At 47.1% G+C, this 19,329-nt stretch overlaps 4 protein-coding genes and 2 non-coding genes across 6 annotated transcripts; 2 read left to right on the top strand and 4 right to left on the bottom strand.

The window, feature by feature from the left end:
• Window positions 1–31: 31 nt before the first annotated feature.
• Window positions 32–1,272, top strand: EDB82DRAFT_355902 (uncharacterized protein). The gene has a single exon (XM_025725759.2). The coding sequence runs from the start codon at window positions 334–336 to the stop codon at window positions 1,015–1,017; it is 684 nt and encodes a 227-aa protein (XP_025594326.1). The 5' UTR covers window positions 32–333; the 3' UTR covers window positions 1,018–1,272.
• Window positions 1,164–1,254, bottom strand: EDB82DRAFT_t267. The gene has a single exon. It is a non-coding gene; the product is annotated as a tRNA-Pro (tRNA).
• A 230-nt stretch (window positions 1,273–1,502) lies between the features above and the next one.
• EDB82DRAFT_569834 (uncharacterized protein) lies at window positions 1,503–11,384 on the bottom strand. Its single transcript, XM_065609893.1, has 5 exons — window positions 11,039–11,384; window positions 5,054–10,980; window positions 3,166–4,989; window positions 2,365–3,116; window positions 1,503–2,311 (listed from the first exon to the last, which is right to left on the bottom strand). The coding sequence occupies exons 1-5, from the start codon at window positions 11,377–11,379 to the stop codon at window positions 1,631–1,633; spliced, it is 9,525 nt and encodes a 3,174-aa protein (XP_065463611.1). The 5' UTR covers window positions 11,380–11,384; the 3' UTR covers window positions 1,503–1,630.
• A 4,429-nt stretch (window positions 11,385–15,813) lies between these two features.
• On the bottom strand, window positions 15,814–15,887 carry EDB82DRAFT_t266. The gene has a single exon. It is a non-coding gene; the product is annotated as a tRNA-Val (tRNA).
• A 185-nt stretch (window positions 15,888–16,072) lies between these two features.
• On the bottom strand, window positions 16,073–17,199 carry EDB82DRAFT_542268 (putative cyclase-domain-containing protein; the record flags this gene model as incomplete). The annotated part of the gene is made up of 4 exons (XM_025725757.1): window positions 16,073–16,626; window positions 16,682–16,820; window positions 16,881–16,974; window positions 17,027–17,199. The coding sequence occupies 4 exons, from the start codon at window positions 17,197–17,199 to the stop codon at window positions 16,073–16,075; spliced, it is 960 nt and encodes a 319-aa protein (XP_025594324.1).
• A 417-nt stretch (window positions 17,200–17,616) lies between these two features.
• On the top strand, window positions 17,617–19,023 carry EDB82DRAFT_542267 (major facilitator superfamily domain-containing protein; the record flags this gene model as incomplete). Its single annotated transcript, XM_065609345.1, has 6 exons — window positions 17,617–17,789; window positions 17,845–17,995; window positions 18,060–18,092; window positions 18,149–18,443; window positions 18,499–18,550; window positions 18,602–19,023. The coding sequence occupies 6 exons, from the start codon at window positions 17,617–17,619 to the stop codon at window positions 18,930–18,932; spliced, it is 1,035 nt and encodes a 344-aa protein (XP_065463610.1). The 3' UTR covers window positions 18,933–19,023.
• Between the last annotated feature and the right edge of the window lie 306 nt (window positions 19,024–19,329).

The following is a 19,329-nucleotide window of genomic DNA, read 5'->3' as shown; positions in this document are numbered from 1 at the left end:
ATTTTAGTTCGACACTTAGACTGACAATCCCGGTTAATGCTACCGTTAATAGACGGTTGTTGTTTCCGACGTTAGTCTATTGGTCTGTCCCCGCAATTCATCGGCATCGCTAACCGTAGCTCACTCGTTATCGTGGGGATGTGTAAGTTCGGTATCAATGGCACAGACGACAACTCCACTGATTGTCAAACCATCTATAAAGCATTTAGATAAAAGCCAATTCGTGTTATTGTGGCGATAATCATAGCAATTGAAACTCATTCACATCCGAACTTGTTATCTCTCAATCACTTTCTGAACACCACGCTTAGTGTCATCGTTCCTTCTTTCATCATGGCAACATTACCAGAGCCCATACTCTACACTATCAAGCCAACACAATTGGTGCCCAACTCCCCAAAACCACTGCTTCTCTACAAGAAGGCCTTCATGAAAGATGGCAAAGTCGACCGCACTGCTGCTTTTGACACCTTCAAGGCGAACAACTGGGACGTGCAATGGGTCGTGAGATACGGTCAACACCAACGAGCTCACTATCACTCTCAGACTCACGAGGTCATGGTCGTTGTCTCAGGTCCTGGCCGAATCCGGTGGGGCGTCGCAGACCTAAGCGATAACTGGGAGGAACACACCTACGGCACAGCCTACGAAGAAGGTGGTCTTGAAGTTGAAGTAGAGGTTGGAGATCTTTTTGTCATTCCCGCGGGTGTCTCACACAAGTCATACGACCCCAATGCTACTGAAGCGTCTTTCGGTTGCTTGACTGGAGATGCACGCGCGATTGCGAGCGACAACGCGAGAATTACTGTAGCAGAGGTGCCGATAGAAGGATTTTGCATGATGGGAGCATATCCGAAAGGGTTCTCTTGGACATGGGATGAGGGAGGTGATAGTGCAAATGACTTTGAGGCTGTCTGGCGTATTCAAAATGCTGCTGCTGATCCATATACTGGTCAGAATGGAGGAATTAACAAGTATTGGAAGAACCAACAAGACGGATTCAAGAGCTTGATTTAATCTGTTACGAAGTAATTAACATGACTTGTCCAATTTTACTCAATATCGTTCTCAATTGATGACCCATACATAATAGAAGTGACCAGTGAGTGTGCTGCTGGCCGTCAAAAAGAACCTATTCCAAGAACACGAAGAAGCAAAAGGAAGGGTCTGGCCGGGGATTGAACCCGGGACCTCTCGCAAGCTGAGCTATAGGGTTTTCCCTAAGCGAGAATCATACCACTAGACCACCAGACCGAGTGATTTGGAAAGCACGTGATGCTTCATAGCTTTAGCCCTGCAATGACATACCATATAGGTAGTCTACACAGAGAGCTATCTAGGGTAACTGCCCGACATTTTCGCATTGTGATCCAGATGCTCGCATTTATTATCTAGAAGATATCAAAAGGGCTTCAAAGCGAAAATGATATCTCTAGTAATTTGTACAGTATAGAGATAAAGATATTATGATCCACTTGGAAAATTGCGACGTTTCGAGGGGTCAAGTACAAAAAACACTTTGTTCAATTAGTTTATTTGCCTCTGACCAAGAGAGGTCGACATACAATCACACAGCAAGTATCGTAGCCCTCGTGACGAATTTGCAATGGCTACTCCATCAGCTCTTCACTCACATATCGGTGTCCAATCCACCCTCCATTTGTTCACCCTCAGGGATCATCAATTCGTCACCGTCATCCCAGTCACCGTCATCATCGCTAACCCCTTCATCCAATTTCGCCACAACGTGTCCTTCAATAGCGCGACGCGTTTCGTGTTCCTCTTGGGAAGCTGTAGTAAACGAAAAGAAAGAAAGTCCAGGCTCGAGTTTCTTCCCCTGACACAAAAAGCCCATTGGTGTGTGCATAATGTCCTGCGTTTGGCGTCGGTAGGTAAGCCATTCCAGGAGAAATTTAAGTGTTTGGTCAACGAAAAGACCTCGCGTGACGCGACGCGTCTCTAGTTGGGACGCCTTCGGAATGGGTCTCGGCATTTCATCTTGGCTAATACCTAGCCATGAGACCAGATCCGCGTACTCGCTGTAGTCGAAGTATAACCGCCCGGCCAGGACGCCGATCTCAATTGCGAGCCATGGAGGAAACACTGGAGTAGTGTCTCGACTTGGGATCGTGAAATAATCTAGCGTATTGAATCGCCACATTGCCCTTGTGACGGGCGCAGCGTAGGTCAACAGTGATACAGAAATGTTGGGCGAGTCGCGTAGCATCGTGAGAAGGAGTTCAGCTTCTTCTGGAATGATAATGACAGCTGTCTCGGTTTTTGAACACCAGAGGATCCATTCGACGGGCCGCTGCTACAAGTTAGTGATGGGCTTCAATGTTTGGGGCAATGCGGAGAACTTACCATGACTTCGACGGCTACAGCATGGCCTTTGCTTGCGATGCTCCTGGTGAACTGCTGTGAAACAAACAGCCTGGACGATGCCCCTCTCAACCCAAACTTGCGTCCTATCTTGGTACCACCTAGAAATTCGAAAGCTGGGATAAATATTCCATATCCTGTGAGGTATCCGGTAGCGACAAAATGGGTAATGGCTGGGTCAAGACCAGGGAAAGTATCGGCGTTATACTTGACAGGCTTCTGTTTGTCCCGAAGCTGCTCAAACTCGAACTCAACCTCTCGCTCCAACTCCAGCTCCTCGAACGCAGAAGAATAGCCTCCGGATTGATCCAGCTTTTCTTCACACAAGCGGGTCGTGAAGCCCTTTAAGCACCCGAAGTCGAGGTTTTCCATGACCTCCGTGGTGGGGATAATGCCTCTGGGGCCATACAGCTGTTCCAGAGTTTGGTCCTCGCGCTGCTGTATTTGACTAAGGAGTTTATATCTCTTTGCTGGATCCTGGGAGAAGTTTCGATACTTCCACAATGCGTTTGTGCGCTGGCAAAAGTCGAAACCCTGGGCTATATAGAGGGGCATCATCTTTTCGTTTGCTTTGCAGCTTTGCTCGAGTAGCCAGTAGATCACATCGGTAGATGTGACCGGGGCGAACTTATTTTCGACGTTCAGTCGCAAGTCGAGGATACTTCGATGAACCTCTGGGGGCGCGATGAAAGCCACTGATTGAGTCGATCTGAGTTGTCGAAGTCTCATGGCGGCTACATCTATTAGTATTCAAGTGTCCTTCAGGCCAAACCTGTTACTTACCTTGAACTGTCTGGTCCTTTGTTTGACCCAGACCGAGTGTAACGGCTCCCTTAGCGTCAACAGGCAACTTCAAATCCGTACCGCGGGTGTGCGCCTCATCAATGTACACAACACAATCTTTGAGATTGTCCGCAAATGGACTTGCGAGGAGTGGTACAGGCTGCTTCTGGAAACGGGCGTGAACCATGAGTCTGCTATCGTTGCCAAAGTAGACAGCTCCTTGAGCGTCGGGAAAGATCTCGAGCCAGGCTGCAGCAAGATCTTTGTTTTCCATTTCTAGAATACAAGCTCCTGCGTCAATCAAAATACGGATTTCCTCCCGACCGAGAAGCGCCAAGAGACCTCTCTCAGTGAGGTGTTGTCCATTCATGTCAATCGCTTGATAGCATCGCTGGTTTCGTTCTTCCAGCAAGTAACTGAGGACCTCTGCATTCGTCTGTACCAGACTAGGCAAGTCATCTTGCTTGATTGTCTGAGGAAGTAGTCTCTTATTGTCGTTGGTTCCGCTGAAGCCCGTTGTCAAGTTGGTCGATGGGCCTTTGTCGTTCGAAAGCAGTGGGATGTCCCAACCGGAAGCCTGAAGCTTGACTCCAAACTGCTTTGCATGCGCTGGAAAAGCGAAATTGTTCAGAAAGTAGTTGATGATGTTTGTGTCGAACCTCACATGCTTCCAAAGATCCTCCATCTGTGCGTCGTCATCCAGTGTGAGAAAGTTCCAGCACTCAAGGCGGGCTGGTAGCTTGCACCCATGAATTAAACGCTCATACTGCATAGTGGGATCATCGGAGCGGATGATATGATCCAAACACTGGACCATCTGGGTCTGGGTCAGGCCTGTCTGATAAAACGCTAGACAGGTCAATATCAGAGTTGTGTCAGGGTGGCCGTACTCTGCCGTCAACGAGGGAACATCCTTCGCTTCGAAAGGAACCGCAATTGGAGCGCGCTGAGGGTGCAGACCATACTGGACGTTCCATCGCTTTTTCAAACAGGTCAATAGTAGACCTTCCGAAATGAGACCTTTGAGAAGGTAAAGGCTCTGCATGCCGAAGACTTCATCAGTCAGAAACTCCGCAGCTCGTTGACAAATCGACAGGTCAGTCATGCCCATCACAACCGATCGGACGTGTTGTTGAGCTTTGATATCGGCCGCGTTCTTGAACTGTAACTGCGGAAGACGGCCCCGTGATACATCCTCTATGAGAAGAAAGATAAGGGTGTCCTCGACTTTTGGACGCAGAATGTGCATGATCGGATAGCCTTGATGACGTCGCATGATGTCGATACCATCACCGTACCTTGACTGCAGGTAGGGAATGTGTCCTTCAACAAGCGACAGGAGCCCTTCGATGACAAGCCAGCGCTTAGGATGGCCGTCGACCGCCATAGGTAGACCGCTGGGGTATATCAGTTGTGTCTTCGTTGATAGTGTAAAGTCGGATTCATCAAGAACATCACGACTGTTTGCCTCTAACCATCGTTGGACGTCTGTCATCCTCTTGGCCCGCTTCAGTTCACCGTCGACCAATTGCTGAAGTCCACTCAGCTTGAATGACATGATGTGCTCGGGAAGACATATCATGACGCCACCCGTATCGCGGATATGTTTGTGGATCATCTGATAAAGACTGATGCTCTCAAGTCCCATAGGCGAACGGCGCGAAAAGGGAACGTGGCGAACAACGCGACCGAGCAGTCCACCAATTCGACTTTGGACAACCTGGGCGGTCTGCAAGAGAAGAGCTCGGGGAACGACTAGTCGGCATAAATCCTTACGGTCGGCAAGCATGGCAACGGCCATCGGGATAATACACGAGGTTTTTCCTGTACAAGACGTTGGTTAGTAAAATGATGTTAAGTGAGAGAATGGAAAAAATCAAAGACTTACCTTGTCCCATGTTCATTTGGAGCACAGAGTTGGAAGCAGACGATGGAGATATGATAGCTCTAGCAACGTCAATTTGGGACGGACGAATGAGCAAGTTGTTGTCAATCTCCAAAAGAAGCCACTCCGGATGTTCATGGGGGTTCCAGTTCGAGTGTGCCTGTAGTTCTTCATTCTCGCGCAGACGCCTGTCATCTTCGCACAGGGTGGCATCGCGGATGCGAAGGCATCGCTGTAGCTTTGTAATGAGAATTCCATATCGAACCAACTCAGCCTTCATTTCAGGACTAAGCTTGCCGTTTTTGGTGTTTCGCAACTGCTCCAACATTGCGACGGGAGACATACAGGGCCAAAGCCCTCCTTCGTTCAACCACTTAGAACCTGTAAACTGCTTCGAAAGCGAGATCCGAAGATTATCATCCCACTGGCTCAATTCCTCGTAAGCTGAAATAATGTACTTTTCGATATCCGCTGCACGGATGATCCGCTTGGTCTTGTTGAAGGCTTTGATGTGGTCTTGGATCAGGGCCGTGAGCGATATCTGGAGGTCCTTACTGTATTGCTTTCGCAGACTCGTCTCTGATGACTTAGAAAACCTCTTGACTATCTGATCGAGGACTGACAGACTATCAGGTAAAGTCGGCACTGTTGTGGAGATACTTCCGTCTTGGCCGGCTGGAAGTCGACCAGTAGCGTTGTGAGATTTTGTTTCGATTATGTGGGAAGTCCTGAACGCATTACTTGGTTGATGTGGAAGCTTCACAAGGTCTTCTCCAAGACTTGGTACTCTGTATGCTGAATAGAACTGGAACAATTGTGGAATTGGCAAGGGATATGGTTTTAAGAACCACATATTCTCCGCTGACGCCTTCTGTTCGGTAGACTGCTGCTGGTAGAGACGCGATGCTGTATCCTCAATCTGTTCAAGGTACGCTGAAAGCTGGAGATTGTGTGATATTCTTTCAAGTTCTGGCTTTAAACTCTTCCAAGACTCGACGGAGTCGATGTATTGATGGTTGGAATCGGTGATTAAATCCTGGAGCGTAGAGGGTGCGTCAGAATGGAGAGGCCAAGCGCTAATAACCCGGCCTGCAAGGCTAATGGCTTCATCCATCTGCTTCCTTTTGTAGTCAAAAGCATCCAATTTGGTCCTTTTACGCACATCGGCCTTTCCAACTATGCAGTAGTCGGTGTAAGATGGTTGGTTTTTCAGGATGAGTGCCTTCATGTTGTCCATCGATGGATCCACAGAGGGGTGGAAGTCAGTGAAATATAAATGCCCAGGAGGTTGGAGTTTCCTGAGCTCAGCAGTCCTGTGAATAGTAACCAACCATTGGATGACATCGAGATCAACGTTTCCGTTGAAAGCCAACACAGCAAGCAAAAAATGAGCGTCGTAGGATTGTGGATGACCATCTCTGCGACTGAATTGCAGAAGGGACCCCAAGAGGTAGAGAATAGTCTCACCAAGAAGAAGTTCGATATCAGTAACAGTCAATGTGTCTTCGAAGCCCCCAATGCTGTTCAATTCATACACAACTGTTGACAGGCGACCCAGTTTAGGTATATTATACAAATTGGCTTTTAATGCACAGACTGTCTGGTACACACGATCTCCGTCGTACTTCGCCCTTGCATCTTTGTTGGGAACGTAAGGAAAAGGTTTCGAGGAGCTTGTGAGAACGTCAATGTCGGAAGGGAAAGAAATGCGTTCATAGAGTTGTCTGCGGATTCGTCCACGACGACACAGTAATTTCTGGGAAGCCTGCTGTGATAAAATGTTCTCATCCGTCTTGCTCTTGTGGCTCACGCGCTCGAGTTGTTGTGATTGTAAGAGAATGGAGTCAACGAGAGAAGTAAACTCCTCATGCTGAATCCACATCGTCAGGTTGCTGTCCCACTTTACCTTCTGGTAAAGACCTATACCTGGTGGGTAAGCGTATCGCTGAGGAGAGAGAGACTTGAGCACAGAGAGGATACGTTGCGGGAAGTCTTTCAGTGGGCTCCAAGGTTGGCTTCGGGCTGCCATGAGAGAGTGTCGAGCTTCTTCCGTTCCAGTACGAAGCGTCAGACGGTCGGGAAGAGGGAACGATGTTAGGGCATGGACAGCAGCTTTGAGATAGAGCAAAAGTGGCTCTGGGGGGCAGTCCAAACGACCTAGTACCTTGTCGATCGAAAAGCTGGCATACATCCCCTCATTGATGATCCTAACATCCACGTGGACTCCCCGACGCTGCCAGTAAATGTCACCGATCGGGATAAGAACTGTTCTTCTTTCCTCATTGACGACATTCCTCAAGATTATCTGACTTGAAAGCCCGTAGAGGGTGCCTGCATCCTGATTAGGGTCAATCTCAGCTGTGAGTTGTGGACATTGTAACAGCCCTTTGTGATTGACTGATAACCGAATTTCGAGTCGTTTCATCTCAACGGACAATCGTCCTCGTCCAAGTGGTTGATAGATTGTCAATTTGTCTGCATCTTCAAAATGTTGAAAGATGCTTGTGATCTGCTGACCCAGCTTTGAACTTGGCTCAACGAGCTTGGTCCCTTTATTGCGGATAGCTACGCGATTCCGGGTATTGAGGATCCAATTCGATTGTTTCGATTTCCAAATCCATGGTTTCCGACGCATCTCAAGTTTCCCGGTACCAAGATTCAACCAATGCACACAATTGTCGACAAGATCTTTTGGTACATCGTATCCGCCACTACCTTTGAAGATGTCTCGTGGGACGTATTCAAGCAGGGAGTTTCGATAGAGTGCCTGGATCACGACCTCGCCATCTCTGAGGCCAAGATGCACTTGATGTCCCATAATGTCATTGACAAGTTGATATTCGAGAAGACCTGAGGGACGGGTCAGGAGATGTTGTGATCCGAAGAGTTCCTGGACAACTGGGTCCTGTGTCATCTGAAGAGGTAGCTTTCCCAATGGCTTTCCGTCAATGATGAGGTGCCCTTGGAGAAAGTGGTAATGCACAATCTGACACGATGTCCATTTTGTTCCTGCAACCCGTGATGACACCCACCCAGATTGGAGGCCAGCGAGGCTTTTCCACTTGGAGTATGACCTTACACTACCCGCTCCTGATTCGGTCCATGTCTCGTTTATGGAACTTTCCAACAACTTGTAACTTCTTCTGAACCACTCTTCGATCACTTGTCGCATTGAATGCGAATTGGATAGGTCGTCGATAAGTAAACCACGCAGTATCGGATCCAGCTGATTGATATCGGCCAGTAGATTCTCCTGGAGGGCGATGGAAGCTCTGAAGAAACTGCGAGCGTCATCATCGTTGAGTTCGTGTACGTGTCTTGCGTAGACCCAGAATGTTCGACGATTAAGTAAGGCGGCCCAAAAGGCAAAAGTTGCAGCCCTGCTTGCGACCTCACCCTCAGAAGCGGACCTGATTTCGTTTCGCAGATGGGCAATCCATCCACAAGTAATCGACCGAATGGTAACAAGTAGAGTTTCTGCATTAGATCGGGACTTGCCATAGGAAAGCTGATAAAGCTGCACACTGAGTGTCACGAGTAAATTCATATAATGTACCTCCCGCCAGCTTGATGTGATGGCGTTTAGTCGACCTCGAAGAAGTTCGAACAGTGTCGCACAGAAAGCTCCATCATCGAATAGGCTATGTACCTCACGCAAGACGCCACTTTCTCGAACCGCTGGGCCAGCCTGTACTGCGAGGTGGTTGAGCAGCCTCATGGTAGATTCGCTGCTGAAGTTAAAATTCGTGGTTCCCAACTCAACGAGGAGGATCAACCAACGTCTACCTCTTGCGGATACGACTCGTTGAATGGCGGAATACTCGTGTACTGATAGCTCTGGGGGGCAGCCAAATTTGTTCGCGACAATCTCGTAGGAAGAGGGATGGTATGAATCATCTTGTGAGAAGCTCTCGCCAGACGCGTATGGATCTGGAATTCCTCTCGGCAACCAGGAGCCCATGAGATACTCGAACCATGGAACGTGCGGAAGTTGGTCAGCCCAGATACCTGATGAACTGTCGTAGCAGGTGAATTCGGCTCCAAATGGGAAGATTATTTCGGAAAGACTCTTTGGTAGTCGCATTTTTCCGTAGTGCGTCTGAGTAAAAGACTTTTTGCGTGATGCTAAAGTTATACCACTTCGACCTTTGGCGAACTTTTGAAGACCATTAAGGTCGTTGAATAGCAGCTTGGGATCACCTTTACTGGTAAGCGGTGCTGGAGTACCCAGCAAACGTAACCCCCAGACGGCTGTGCGGTAGGCGGAAAGATAGCTTGGCATGCTTAATTGGAAAAGGATCGTCGCTCTTTGAGCTTTTTTGGCTTTGGTGGTGATGGGAATTAGATCTTCATGGGCATTTATCTTGAGTTTCTTTCGGTGCCGCAACTTCTGGCACCTGTTACAGACCTTATTCTGTTTTTTTCCGTTGGGAAGCCGGGTACAGGTACATGTCATACCCTGTAATGACTGTGTAAGATTGTTATACGTCTCGGTCATCGCAGCAAGCTCAGATTGCTTGCTTGACTTCGACTCCTGCGACTTTACATCGATTTGCTCACCCAAAGTTACAAGTTCCTTTCCCATCCCTGTACAGTAAACAAACTTGTGAGCGAACGAGTCAAGTTTGCTAGAATTGTCGAAAATCGTTAGGTGATGCGGTTTGAGGGCGCAGATGCGAGAGGTAAGGTACTCTTGAACCTCGCTGAGGCGCGCAAATTCTTGTCTGGTCTGCAAACAGAGCACATCCAACGAGCTAGGAACAAAAATTGGATGATACTCCTTCAGCAGTGGACAGACTTTGATGGCTTCTTTGTCCATGCACGTCCACAGTTCAAAGAGTCGGAGCAGGTAACGACTCATGAGCAGTGGGTTGTTTTCGTAAGCTCCTCCAACTTTCGAAATGAAGAGTTGAATGTTGAGAGCGAGTTCTTCGCATGTTTGTTCAGAAGAGGACTGGGAGCTGAGACTGGTAGTCATTCTATCCTCAAGATTGACTAGTGCACTGTACTTGTGGGCAAACTCATTAACCTGAGAAACCGTCCCTTCGTTCAATAATTGGGGATCCACAGACACCTGGCGCCTCGCAGGGTCAATTTTCCGGGACAAGAGTTGTTGGAAGACCTTAAGGCTGTTAGGCAAATCCAGAACAAGATCCTTCTCAGAAGCACGGTAAGGAAGAACAGGGATGCGGCGGACGATAATCTGTTTGTGATCTTCCCATGAACGAGTGACTTGAGAGTTGGCGTTGGTCAAGATGGTGTGGAAGTGGACACTGCTGTGGGTGAAAAAATCGTCGTATGTCTGTCGCAAAGGCCCCGAGGCAGCATTCTTCTCTGACTCGAGTTTGGCAAGGCGACGGGATAATTTGGCCTGCAGCATGACCGCCATTTCTGGCTGGATGGTGCCAGCACAGTCTTTGAGAAGATCAGCCAGGACTGTGCAAATGATGAACTTGTAGTAGACGCGGCCGATTGACTCATGAGTTCCGCCCGCAAGGGCGGAAAGCAATCGCCCGAGGGTAACACGCAGAACAAGCCAATATGGTGAACGTCTCCAAGGCAGTTCGGATTTGTCCAACACGATATCATCGCGAATCCGCTTGCGTAGCTGTGGTGGGTGTACTGAGGTTCCGATTGCTTCGAGGAGTGACATGAGGATTCCGCCGATGAGGGCGGAGCTAGGGCAATCGCGAATCTCCACCACGGATTTTCCGCCCTTCGAGGCGGTCGCCGAAAATTTGCTGAAAGAGGTCGAACTGGCTTCTTCGAGGAAGCGTGTCAAATTGTCGAGGAAGGATTCATTGCTGAAGTCGTTGAATGGGATTGAGGTGGCTCTGCTGGGGAAGTCCCAAGTGAGTGCATTCTCCGTCTTGAGAACATCTGCGACCGGTGCCGCAGTCTGGAATTCCTCAACAATCACGTGATCGCCACTATAGAAGATGTTAGTCATGAACGACGAATGAGTAGAGTGAATATTTGGCTACTTGCCTGTCGTCGGCGTGAAAGATTAAAGCAGAATTTTGTGCCTCAACGTGTATAGAAAGCCAAACAGCACCGTCAGAGCGGTGTACGTTCTCCAGCGCACGTAAGATGTCATGTTGAATGAGAGCGCTACTGTGCAAGTTCTGCGTGGCCTGCAAAGATGCCTCGAGAGTCTGCCAAACATTTGGGTCACCAACATCGCGGAAGGTGTCCAAAGCATCTAGCAGCCTTATCTCAAGGCTTCTCTTCAGCGCGTTGTTGTCTCCGTCAAAACTTCGCGGTAGTTTGGGTGGGAGTACGAGGTGATGAAACAGGGCCTCAAGGAGGGCTGGCTTATCTTCCGACATGGTTGCGGCTTTGTGATTGACGACAGGAGACCATGAAGGAAAGAAACTCTGAAGATGTTTCAGTTCGTCAAAAATCGAAATTATCCACGGCAGCATGATAATGAGATGTGGTGGGCCTCCGAGATAAGGTGGGCCTCCGAGATATGGTGGGCCTCCGAGATATGGTGGGCCTCTGATATGTGCCGGGCCTCCGATATGTGCCGGGCCTCCGATATGTGCCGGGCCTCCGATATGTGAAAGGAAGAAATACTTCTGTTGGCACTGCAAGCCACTGCAAGTCGGTGCAATCCGGCTTATCTTCACAGGAAGAGATCCACAATCTTATGCGAAGGATCTCTTTAGGGTCATGTGATTAGACGCTTTGTTTGTCCTTCGGTTGCCTAAAATTCTGCACTGCGGGAGGCCTACCTTTACATTTGTGACCACAAGGTACTGACTTGGAGGAAGGGTTTGTTGTATTCACTTCAGGGCCGTAAAACACTTTCTGAAGGTTACTTCGCAAGGATAATATACTGTTTTGCGATCTCCACACTGGCGCCTGAACCTTGTCATTATACTCGACGATCTAACTCAAAAAACCCACTTTGTAACCAGACCTGACAGGACTGTGACCGGTGTAATAAAGTAAAAGCGTTTTCATATGCATAGCAATTGGAAAGAAGCGCTTGAAGAGATCTATCGTGTTGACGATGGTGGTGGGTGGAAACAACGATCTCCCGCCATGTAGCTTGCTTTACACAAGCTCCTTTCATGTCTTCTTCCATGTTTCTTGCCAAGCATCATATAAGCCGAAACCTTCTTCATCCAACTAATACTTGTATGTAAAACCTTTCGTCTTTCATTACCGTCACCGTCTCGACACATCTTTATGTCTTCCATCATATCATATCAACAGATATGTAACACGTCTTGATAGAAACACAACATGTCCTTGCATCCTTAATTAAACACATTTATATATCAACAGCAAAAATCACAACACTATCTGTTCAACGACCGTTAACATCTGTGGCTATTTGAGCGTGGTAACTTTCCTGCATATTGAAATAGTGGAACGCAGTCCGGTTCATGTTGGTAAGCAAAGACCGCCCGCTCGGGCGGTCGTTCAAAATAGTCCGCTGAAGGAGGCGGCTACACAATTCCGCCTGTCGGGGCGGTCAAGAGCAATGGGAAGTGACCGCCTCTGGCAGTTGTTCAAGGTAGTTGAAAAGATCTGCCTCTACAGGCGGTACTCGGCGGTTATAGTGTTGCGCCTGTGAGGGTGTTCAAAACAAACCGGGTCATGGGCGGTCGTCGGCGGTTCCAAGACTGCGCCCCTTAGACCAGTCTCAATTGAACCGCCTCTGTAGGCGGACGGTCGTTCGGATCGTAAAGCGGTCCGACCATCGAGGCAGTTCTAAATTGCGCCTCTATGGGCGGTCCAATGCTACGGTCCCTTTCGGCGGTCTTCGGGGGTCGAACTCTAACCGCCCATGTAGGCGGTGGAAAGGTTGCGGCTTTGTCGATGGATTGTGTCGCAGGTTAGTCAGCTGTGGACTCTCACGTGATATGACCAGATTCTTGAGACGGACGGCTGCCTTAGGACCACGTTTCTGTTGATTCTTAGAATGACTACTCTCCAGCATAGAAACTTAACGCCGTTTCAATGTAACCAGATCGCTTGCCACTTTTCCACATCTTGATGGTAAGCTCAGCACGTTGTTTGCGGACGAAGACCTCACTAGAGGTTGCTTCATCTGTTGTTTTTGTCCTCCAGATCGTCTTAGAGGATCTCTTCTGCGACTCCATGAGAAGTGATTATCTATATCGGAAGGCTGGATGATACATGTTCTATCAGTTTCGTACTTTTCATGCAATATGTCTTTCAGTGATGATGGCTGTTAAAGGTAATAATACCTCGCTTTGATGGCGTTCCATCTCTGTACACATGAGCAATAATAGTGTCGGATTTTTGCCTATAACCGTACTGTCTAATCTGCCTTGTTGTTTGCAAAGTGATCGTCTATTATCCTCTTCAGAAGCAGAGAGCATCCTGTATAGTATACGAAATGATCTTCAGTAGTAGTTCAATATCAAACTTGACGAGACAATCTCCAAAAAACCTGACCTTGAAACTTCAGATTCATGATTAAACTTGTCAGCTTGGTAGCTCAATTAAAGAAACCTTTGCGGTGCCAACAATCTGTAGCATAGTGTGTGACCTCTTGATAGTGAACGGACTATGAGCGAAGATACCTAGTTATTTTCTGTTGCTCGGAGTAATAGACATTGTGGCATTCGTAAATCATGCTTGATAAAATTCTTGTGTGTTGCTTGGAGAATTGCAGAGACGATTCTGTGCAGGGACGAGACGTCAGTTCCATCTAAGGTGGGCAAGTTATAATCGATATAAAGAAAATCTGGAAGTTAACAAGTGTATAGACTTTTAGAACTGGACTATCAGAGTTAGTATGCTTACCATATATAGTCTTTAGTACTGTTTCTAGTATAGCCTTTGAATTTAAGTTTAAGTCTGGAAGTACTGGTGGAGCTCTCTAGCCTTGAAAGAGAACTTCTTGATTTACTAGATTTGCGGATTTGCTGTTCATTGAATATGCCTGTTAAGTGAAAGCTTATAGCTCGTCTTTGTACTCCCCTTTCAAGAACAAAAGATATGTTTAGTAAACTGCCAGCCGATTACTGATTGCACAAAAAAAGACCGCCCCGTACTTCCAATCAAGCCTACCAGAAGCGTCAATCACGTGATACTACGTTCGCAGCAAAACCTATGATATTTTAAACTGTTCTCGTACAAGATTTTTCTATAGACATTTTTTGAAAGGCCTACCCTCTTTTATCCCGCTCCTCGACCTTTGGTTCTGATTGTGTCTCTGTGGTCCATATCGGAATGCAAAAGTTATGAAACAATAACATATTCGAGAGGAGCCAAAAATGTTCATGTCAATAGTAAAGAACGTAACTGACGTATTAGAATTGCTTCCAACTTGTTTTATTTTATTTCGGCATGACAGTAACTGCCAACAAACTGTTTTCTATGCCAAGCCCACCACTCATAGATACAACAACTACACGTTGTCGAAACTAGCCTTAGTCCTTTGTGTCCAGAACTCAGTCACAAGTCCCTTCAATCTGGATTTGGGTCAAGTCTTTCAGTTGTTTAGTCATATGTATAATGCTCACTGATTTAGCTACAATGACCAATTTACGCTGTCTAAAGTCGTGAGTATGGCTGATATATACTTGGCTGTTGTTGCATAAGTCCTCAGTAAACTAATAATTACCTTTACATGGACATCTGGCCTTTGTTGTTCGCCTCATCCCTTTTTCTGAACCCCTGCCTGGTTTTTAGAAATTCCGCGTGTATTTATCGTGTCTCGTGAACTTTACATTGAATCAGGACAGCTGAATCGTATGGCCCATAGCTACGGCGAGTGTCCTCATAACTGAAGCCTTCTTTACATCGTCGATTTCACATAGAACTCCCTCACTTGCAACCTGCAGCTTTCAGCTTTCGGCTAGCAATAAAGGTTTCTCAAAATATATGAGAATACATTTGTTTACTCGCAGTGCCGTGTCAACTCGTGAAATTCGGTAGCACCTGGCAACGTCAGCTCATCATTGACTGGCTGGGATATAGAGCGGCAATAAGATGACATTCTTGCTGACTTAGCAAGCTGTCCGCTTCGTCTGACCTCTTAGAGCTTGAGAAGGTTACCATGAGGTACACCTCACTCAACATCGTTCTGTGTGGTATAATATTCACAGCTTAAATTCCCTCTGAAATTGGAGCAATGGGACTGGATTCTCTTCAATAAAGATGTTAGTTGTCATTGTATGTGATATATGCAAGTTAAAGTTATAGATTTGTTTGAATCTTGTTTGAATGCATATCCTTGTGGCCTTATGATATTGTTCTTTTCCATTGAAAACCTACTATTTGGAGCATCTTTTTTCTTCATGAGGCGATGAAATGTCTCATCAACTCATGCCAGTCAATATCCAGTGATATTAAAACGCGCAAGACAAAGTAGCGTAGATGATGAGAATAACGAGATAATTAATCAATGTTGGGAATTTAGCTGAAAGGTTAATGCGTGAGTACTGTCTGTACTTGTTATAGTGTTCCATGGTGAGGACAATATATATATTTGAACCGAGATTATTCTTCGTATTCATTATAATTACCAACTCGCAACCTCTTGCTTTGTTGCTGTGATATTCCTGTTTAGACATTTCATTCTATCTAATTCACGATGAACCGTAAGGTGTCATCGGGTATCTAAAATGGCTCATGAAGCCGACAATGTCCAGGTCTAGCTATTGCTAAATTGTTTTACGCCGGAGGCGTCATTGAAAGGATATAAGGTGTCTAGCTGGGCATAACATTTACAAAAAGACACATGAGTAACTAACTATCGCACGATGCAAAAAGTGAGGTTCTGCCCGGGCTCGAACCGGGGACCTTCTCGGTGTTAACGAGATGTCATAACCAACTAGACCACAGTACCGAAGTTCTTCCGATATCTAGTTGTCCAGTTCTATTTGTTTATATAGCAAGACGCTCATCAAGCGTATAGTACGGTTAATGTTGTCTGCAGGACGTCCTCAGTCTGTAAGAATTCAACATAATCAAGTCAAGTTTACATCATCAACTATTCCTCATACTGTGTTCGGAAGATATTTGAACATTCTACTACAAGATTGCTACGGCATTAGGAGGACTCGCAATACCTCCAGGAATATCTAGAGGAATACTCGTCATGAAGAAAGCCCAGCGCCCTTCCTCCCGACACCTCTTCGCCAGAGTCTCGAGATCGAAGCTCTCGCCAATGGGTGTACCCCAACCACTGAGGAAAACCTCATGAAGGGCTACACCAGCTGGTCGCTTACTCGGCCATGCTTCGTAGGCAACAGTGTCACTTGCAACGGCGGCGAATTCGTTGTCCCAATGCCATTGCATCATCTCCTCCGACGCTTGGACGCCACATGATGACCGTACTTCCCGTCGAGATAACCCCAACTGCTCCTCTTGGCTGAGCTTCCAGAACTCTTGTAGCCAACCTGTGCGGATGAACAGGATATCGCCCGGTCGGAATTTCACGCCTTGTTGTGCTGCGACTTCTTGTAATTGCCACACAGGGATCTCGAAGTAATCGAAGGGAGACTTTGTGTTGATCCCCTTGTCGTTGGCATACGCGGCCCAATCCAACAAAACTCCTCGTCCGACGATACCGTGTTTCGAAAGGTCTGTAGGTACAGAAGGTCAGTAGTTGCAAAAGTATAGCGGTCAAGCCATTCTTACTTTGGATGCCAATCTTGCCATTCGGGGCAGCTCCAGAGATGTCCTCTTGGGTCACCCCATTGTAGTACAATAAACTCTCTTGGTAGGGGTAATGCCGCAGGCCATCCCAATGACTTGAACCTTGAGTGTTGATATGGAGCTGATCGTAGCGTGTGTGAGTTTATGGAAACATATCTTGTCAATTGAGACAGATACTAACCTCGTCATCATTGGCGTGGCCTTTGGCAATTATGTGGTGTCGGCATGGCTTCCGCACGGGATTCATGGGCTGTTTGAACGCATCGATTGACAAACTGTGGTTGTCAGTTACCACATCGCAATGACACCACTCTAACAATTACTTACTTGAGTACAATGTGTTCCCCGGTAACTATCTCTTTGATAGCATCTTGGGTAACGGTAGGTGTCAAATGATTGAGTGTTCCCAGCTCGTCATTCGGTCCCCAGAGACCCCAAGCTGAGTATTTTGGGTCACCGCTCCGCAGAGGTAATTCGTTGAATGCAGGTCGTTCACTCATTTTTCTCAATGACTGTTGTATTGTTCAACACGGGCCAGCCAGAACATGTCCATCATAACGATACTTGTCGCAACGGAATGTTCGCGAGGATTCGGCATGTCGTGTAGATTCCGAGACCTCCTTTTCGGATTGTCGGTATCAAGCCGAACGAGGTGGGCAAGGATTCCGGCACTACCCCAAGTTCCATGACTAAGTCAATCCCCGAGCGCAAAAACTCCATCACGGAATTTGCCAACCGTGCACTCTTTGCTCTACCCCAGATCTTACCCCAGTTTTCTGGGGAAACGCGTCGTTGTGAGATTCTTTACTTAAAGGATGTTTCAACCTGGATCTCCAAGTCCGATCTTCATCTTCAAGGACAGACACCAGCAAGTAACCTGCCCAAGAACCTCTTGAAGCTTGTTTGTTTGTTACATCATGGCTCACAAAGAAGTACCTACCCTCAAGACGACTCAAGATTCTCAGCATCTCGAGACCATGGATATTCCAGATGATGAGAAGAATTTGGGAGCAAACGATGTTGAAAGCCGTTGGACACCCGACGAGGAGCGTTTGGCTCTCCGAAAGCTCGATTGGTGCTTGATTCCTTTGTGAGTTACTTCTACTACTCCAACAGCCAATGGACTTACTGATAATTGGCAACAGGGTTGGATCGCTTTACCTGGTATCTTACATCGACCGTGGCAACATTGGAAATGCATACACCGCTGGTATGGGTAAGGATTGGGGTATCACGTCCAACGATTACTCATGGATCGTGACGGCGTACTACATCGCGTACATCTGTTTCCATTGGGTAAACTCCTGCTGTCCTTCATTCATGACATACCTTGAACAAACTGCTAACGTCTCTTCACCAGCTCATTCTAGTCTGGAAGTTCATGCCATTGCCGGTAATTCCTACCTCCCGATACGACGCGCGATCGAATACTGACATCGATGATAACAGCTCTGGACCTTCTGCATGGCCTTTGGTTGGGGCGTTGCCAGCATTCTCCAAGCTGCAACAACAAACTTTGCTGGAATTATGGCCCTTCGACTTCTGATCGGTGCCTTTGAGGCTGGCTTTGTACCTGCCGTTGCTCTATACTTGACCTTTTTCTATCACCGACAAGAGATGGGACTGCGCTACGGCTTGTTCATCTCTTTCTCGCCGCTTGCCAACTGCTTTGCCTCTGCTTTGGCGTACGGTATCGTTCAGGCCAAGACCAAGATCCACAACTGGCAGCTCCTGTTTATCGTTGGTAAGTCAATCAAAAGACACATTCTTATGAACCACAGCTAATAATGTTGCCACAGAGGGTATCCCAACTTTGTTCCTCGCCTTCGTCGCCCTCTACTACCTCCCAGCGTCCCCATCGCAGTGCCGATTCCTCACCGAACGATAGAACGAAATTATCAGCCAACGCGCCATTGAAGGCAGAGGAGAAGATACTGAGAAGAAGTTGAACTTTAGTCAGGTTTTCGCTGCCTTTTACGACTACAAGAACTACATGCAAGCCTCTATCATCTTCTGCCTCAACACTGCATTCGGCTCTCTCCCGGCCTATCTTCCTACTATCTTGAAGGGCATGGGATACACCTCTGTCAACTCGTCAAATATTCCCAACGCCGCCACAATTCGGGGAGTGCTCGGAGCCTTCCTTGCGCCAATTATCCTAGTCATGCTCCTAAGCAAATCTGACCGCCGGTCAACTTCAAGTATAATATTCAGCATCAATCTTAGTTGCTAATAAAAACAGCGAATGGATGAGTGATACTGGGATTACCTTAGAAAAGGAAGCGTTTTGGATAGATAATTATAGCTATCAACTAAAAACCAAGACTTCTCAATTTTCGCGATATTATCGACAATAAGGTTAATTTGCCCCCGCACAGCGAATACCCTACATCATCAAATGGAGTTTTCGGCACAATGATAAGATGGCCAATGTAAAACTACTTGATCAAAAATTAGAATGAGAATGACCATCGAGATAATTGTGAAGAAGTTGCGTTTCGTAGCTCCAGGTGTATGGATGAACGTTGGAGTCGTCTACTGACGTCGATAAAAGTGATTGGTGCATAGAGATTATAACTTCCAACCTGGTTAGCTTAGAATTTTATGGCGAACCACAGTTGAAGAAAGCC

This window comes from Fusarium venenatum (assembly GCF_020744135.1).
Source record: "Fusarium venenatum strain MPI-CAGE-CH-0201 chromosome Unknown EDB82scaffold_4, whole genome shotgun sequence".
In the NCBI taxonomy this organism is placed as follows: domain Eukaryota; kingdom Fungi; phylum Ascomycota; class Sordariomycetes; order Hypocreales; family Nectriaceae; genus Fusarium; species Fusarium venenatum.
The sequence above is the reverse complement of the archived record's forward strand: the minus strand, read 5'-3'. Positions and strand labels throughout refer to the sequence as shown.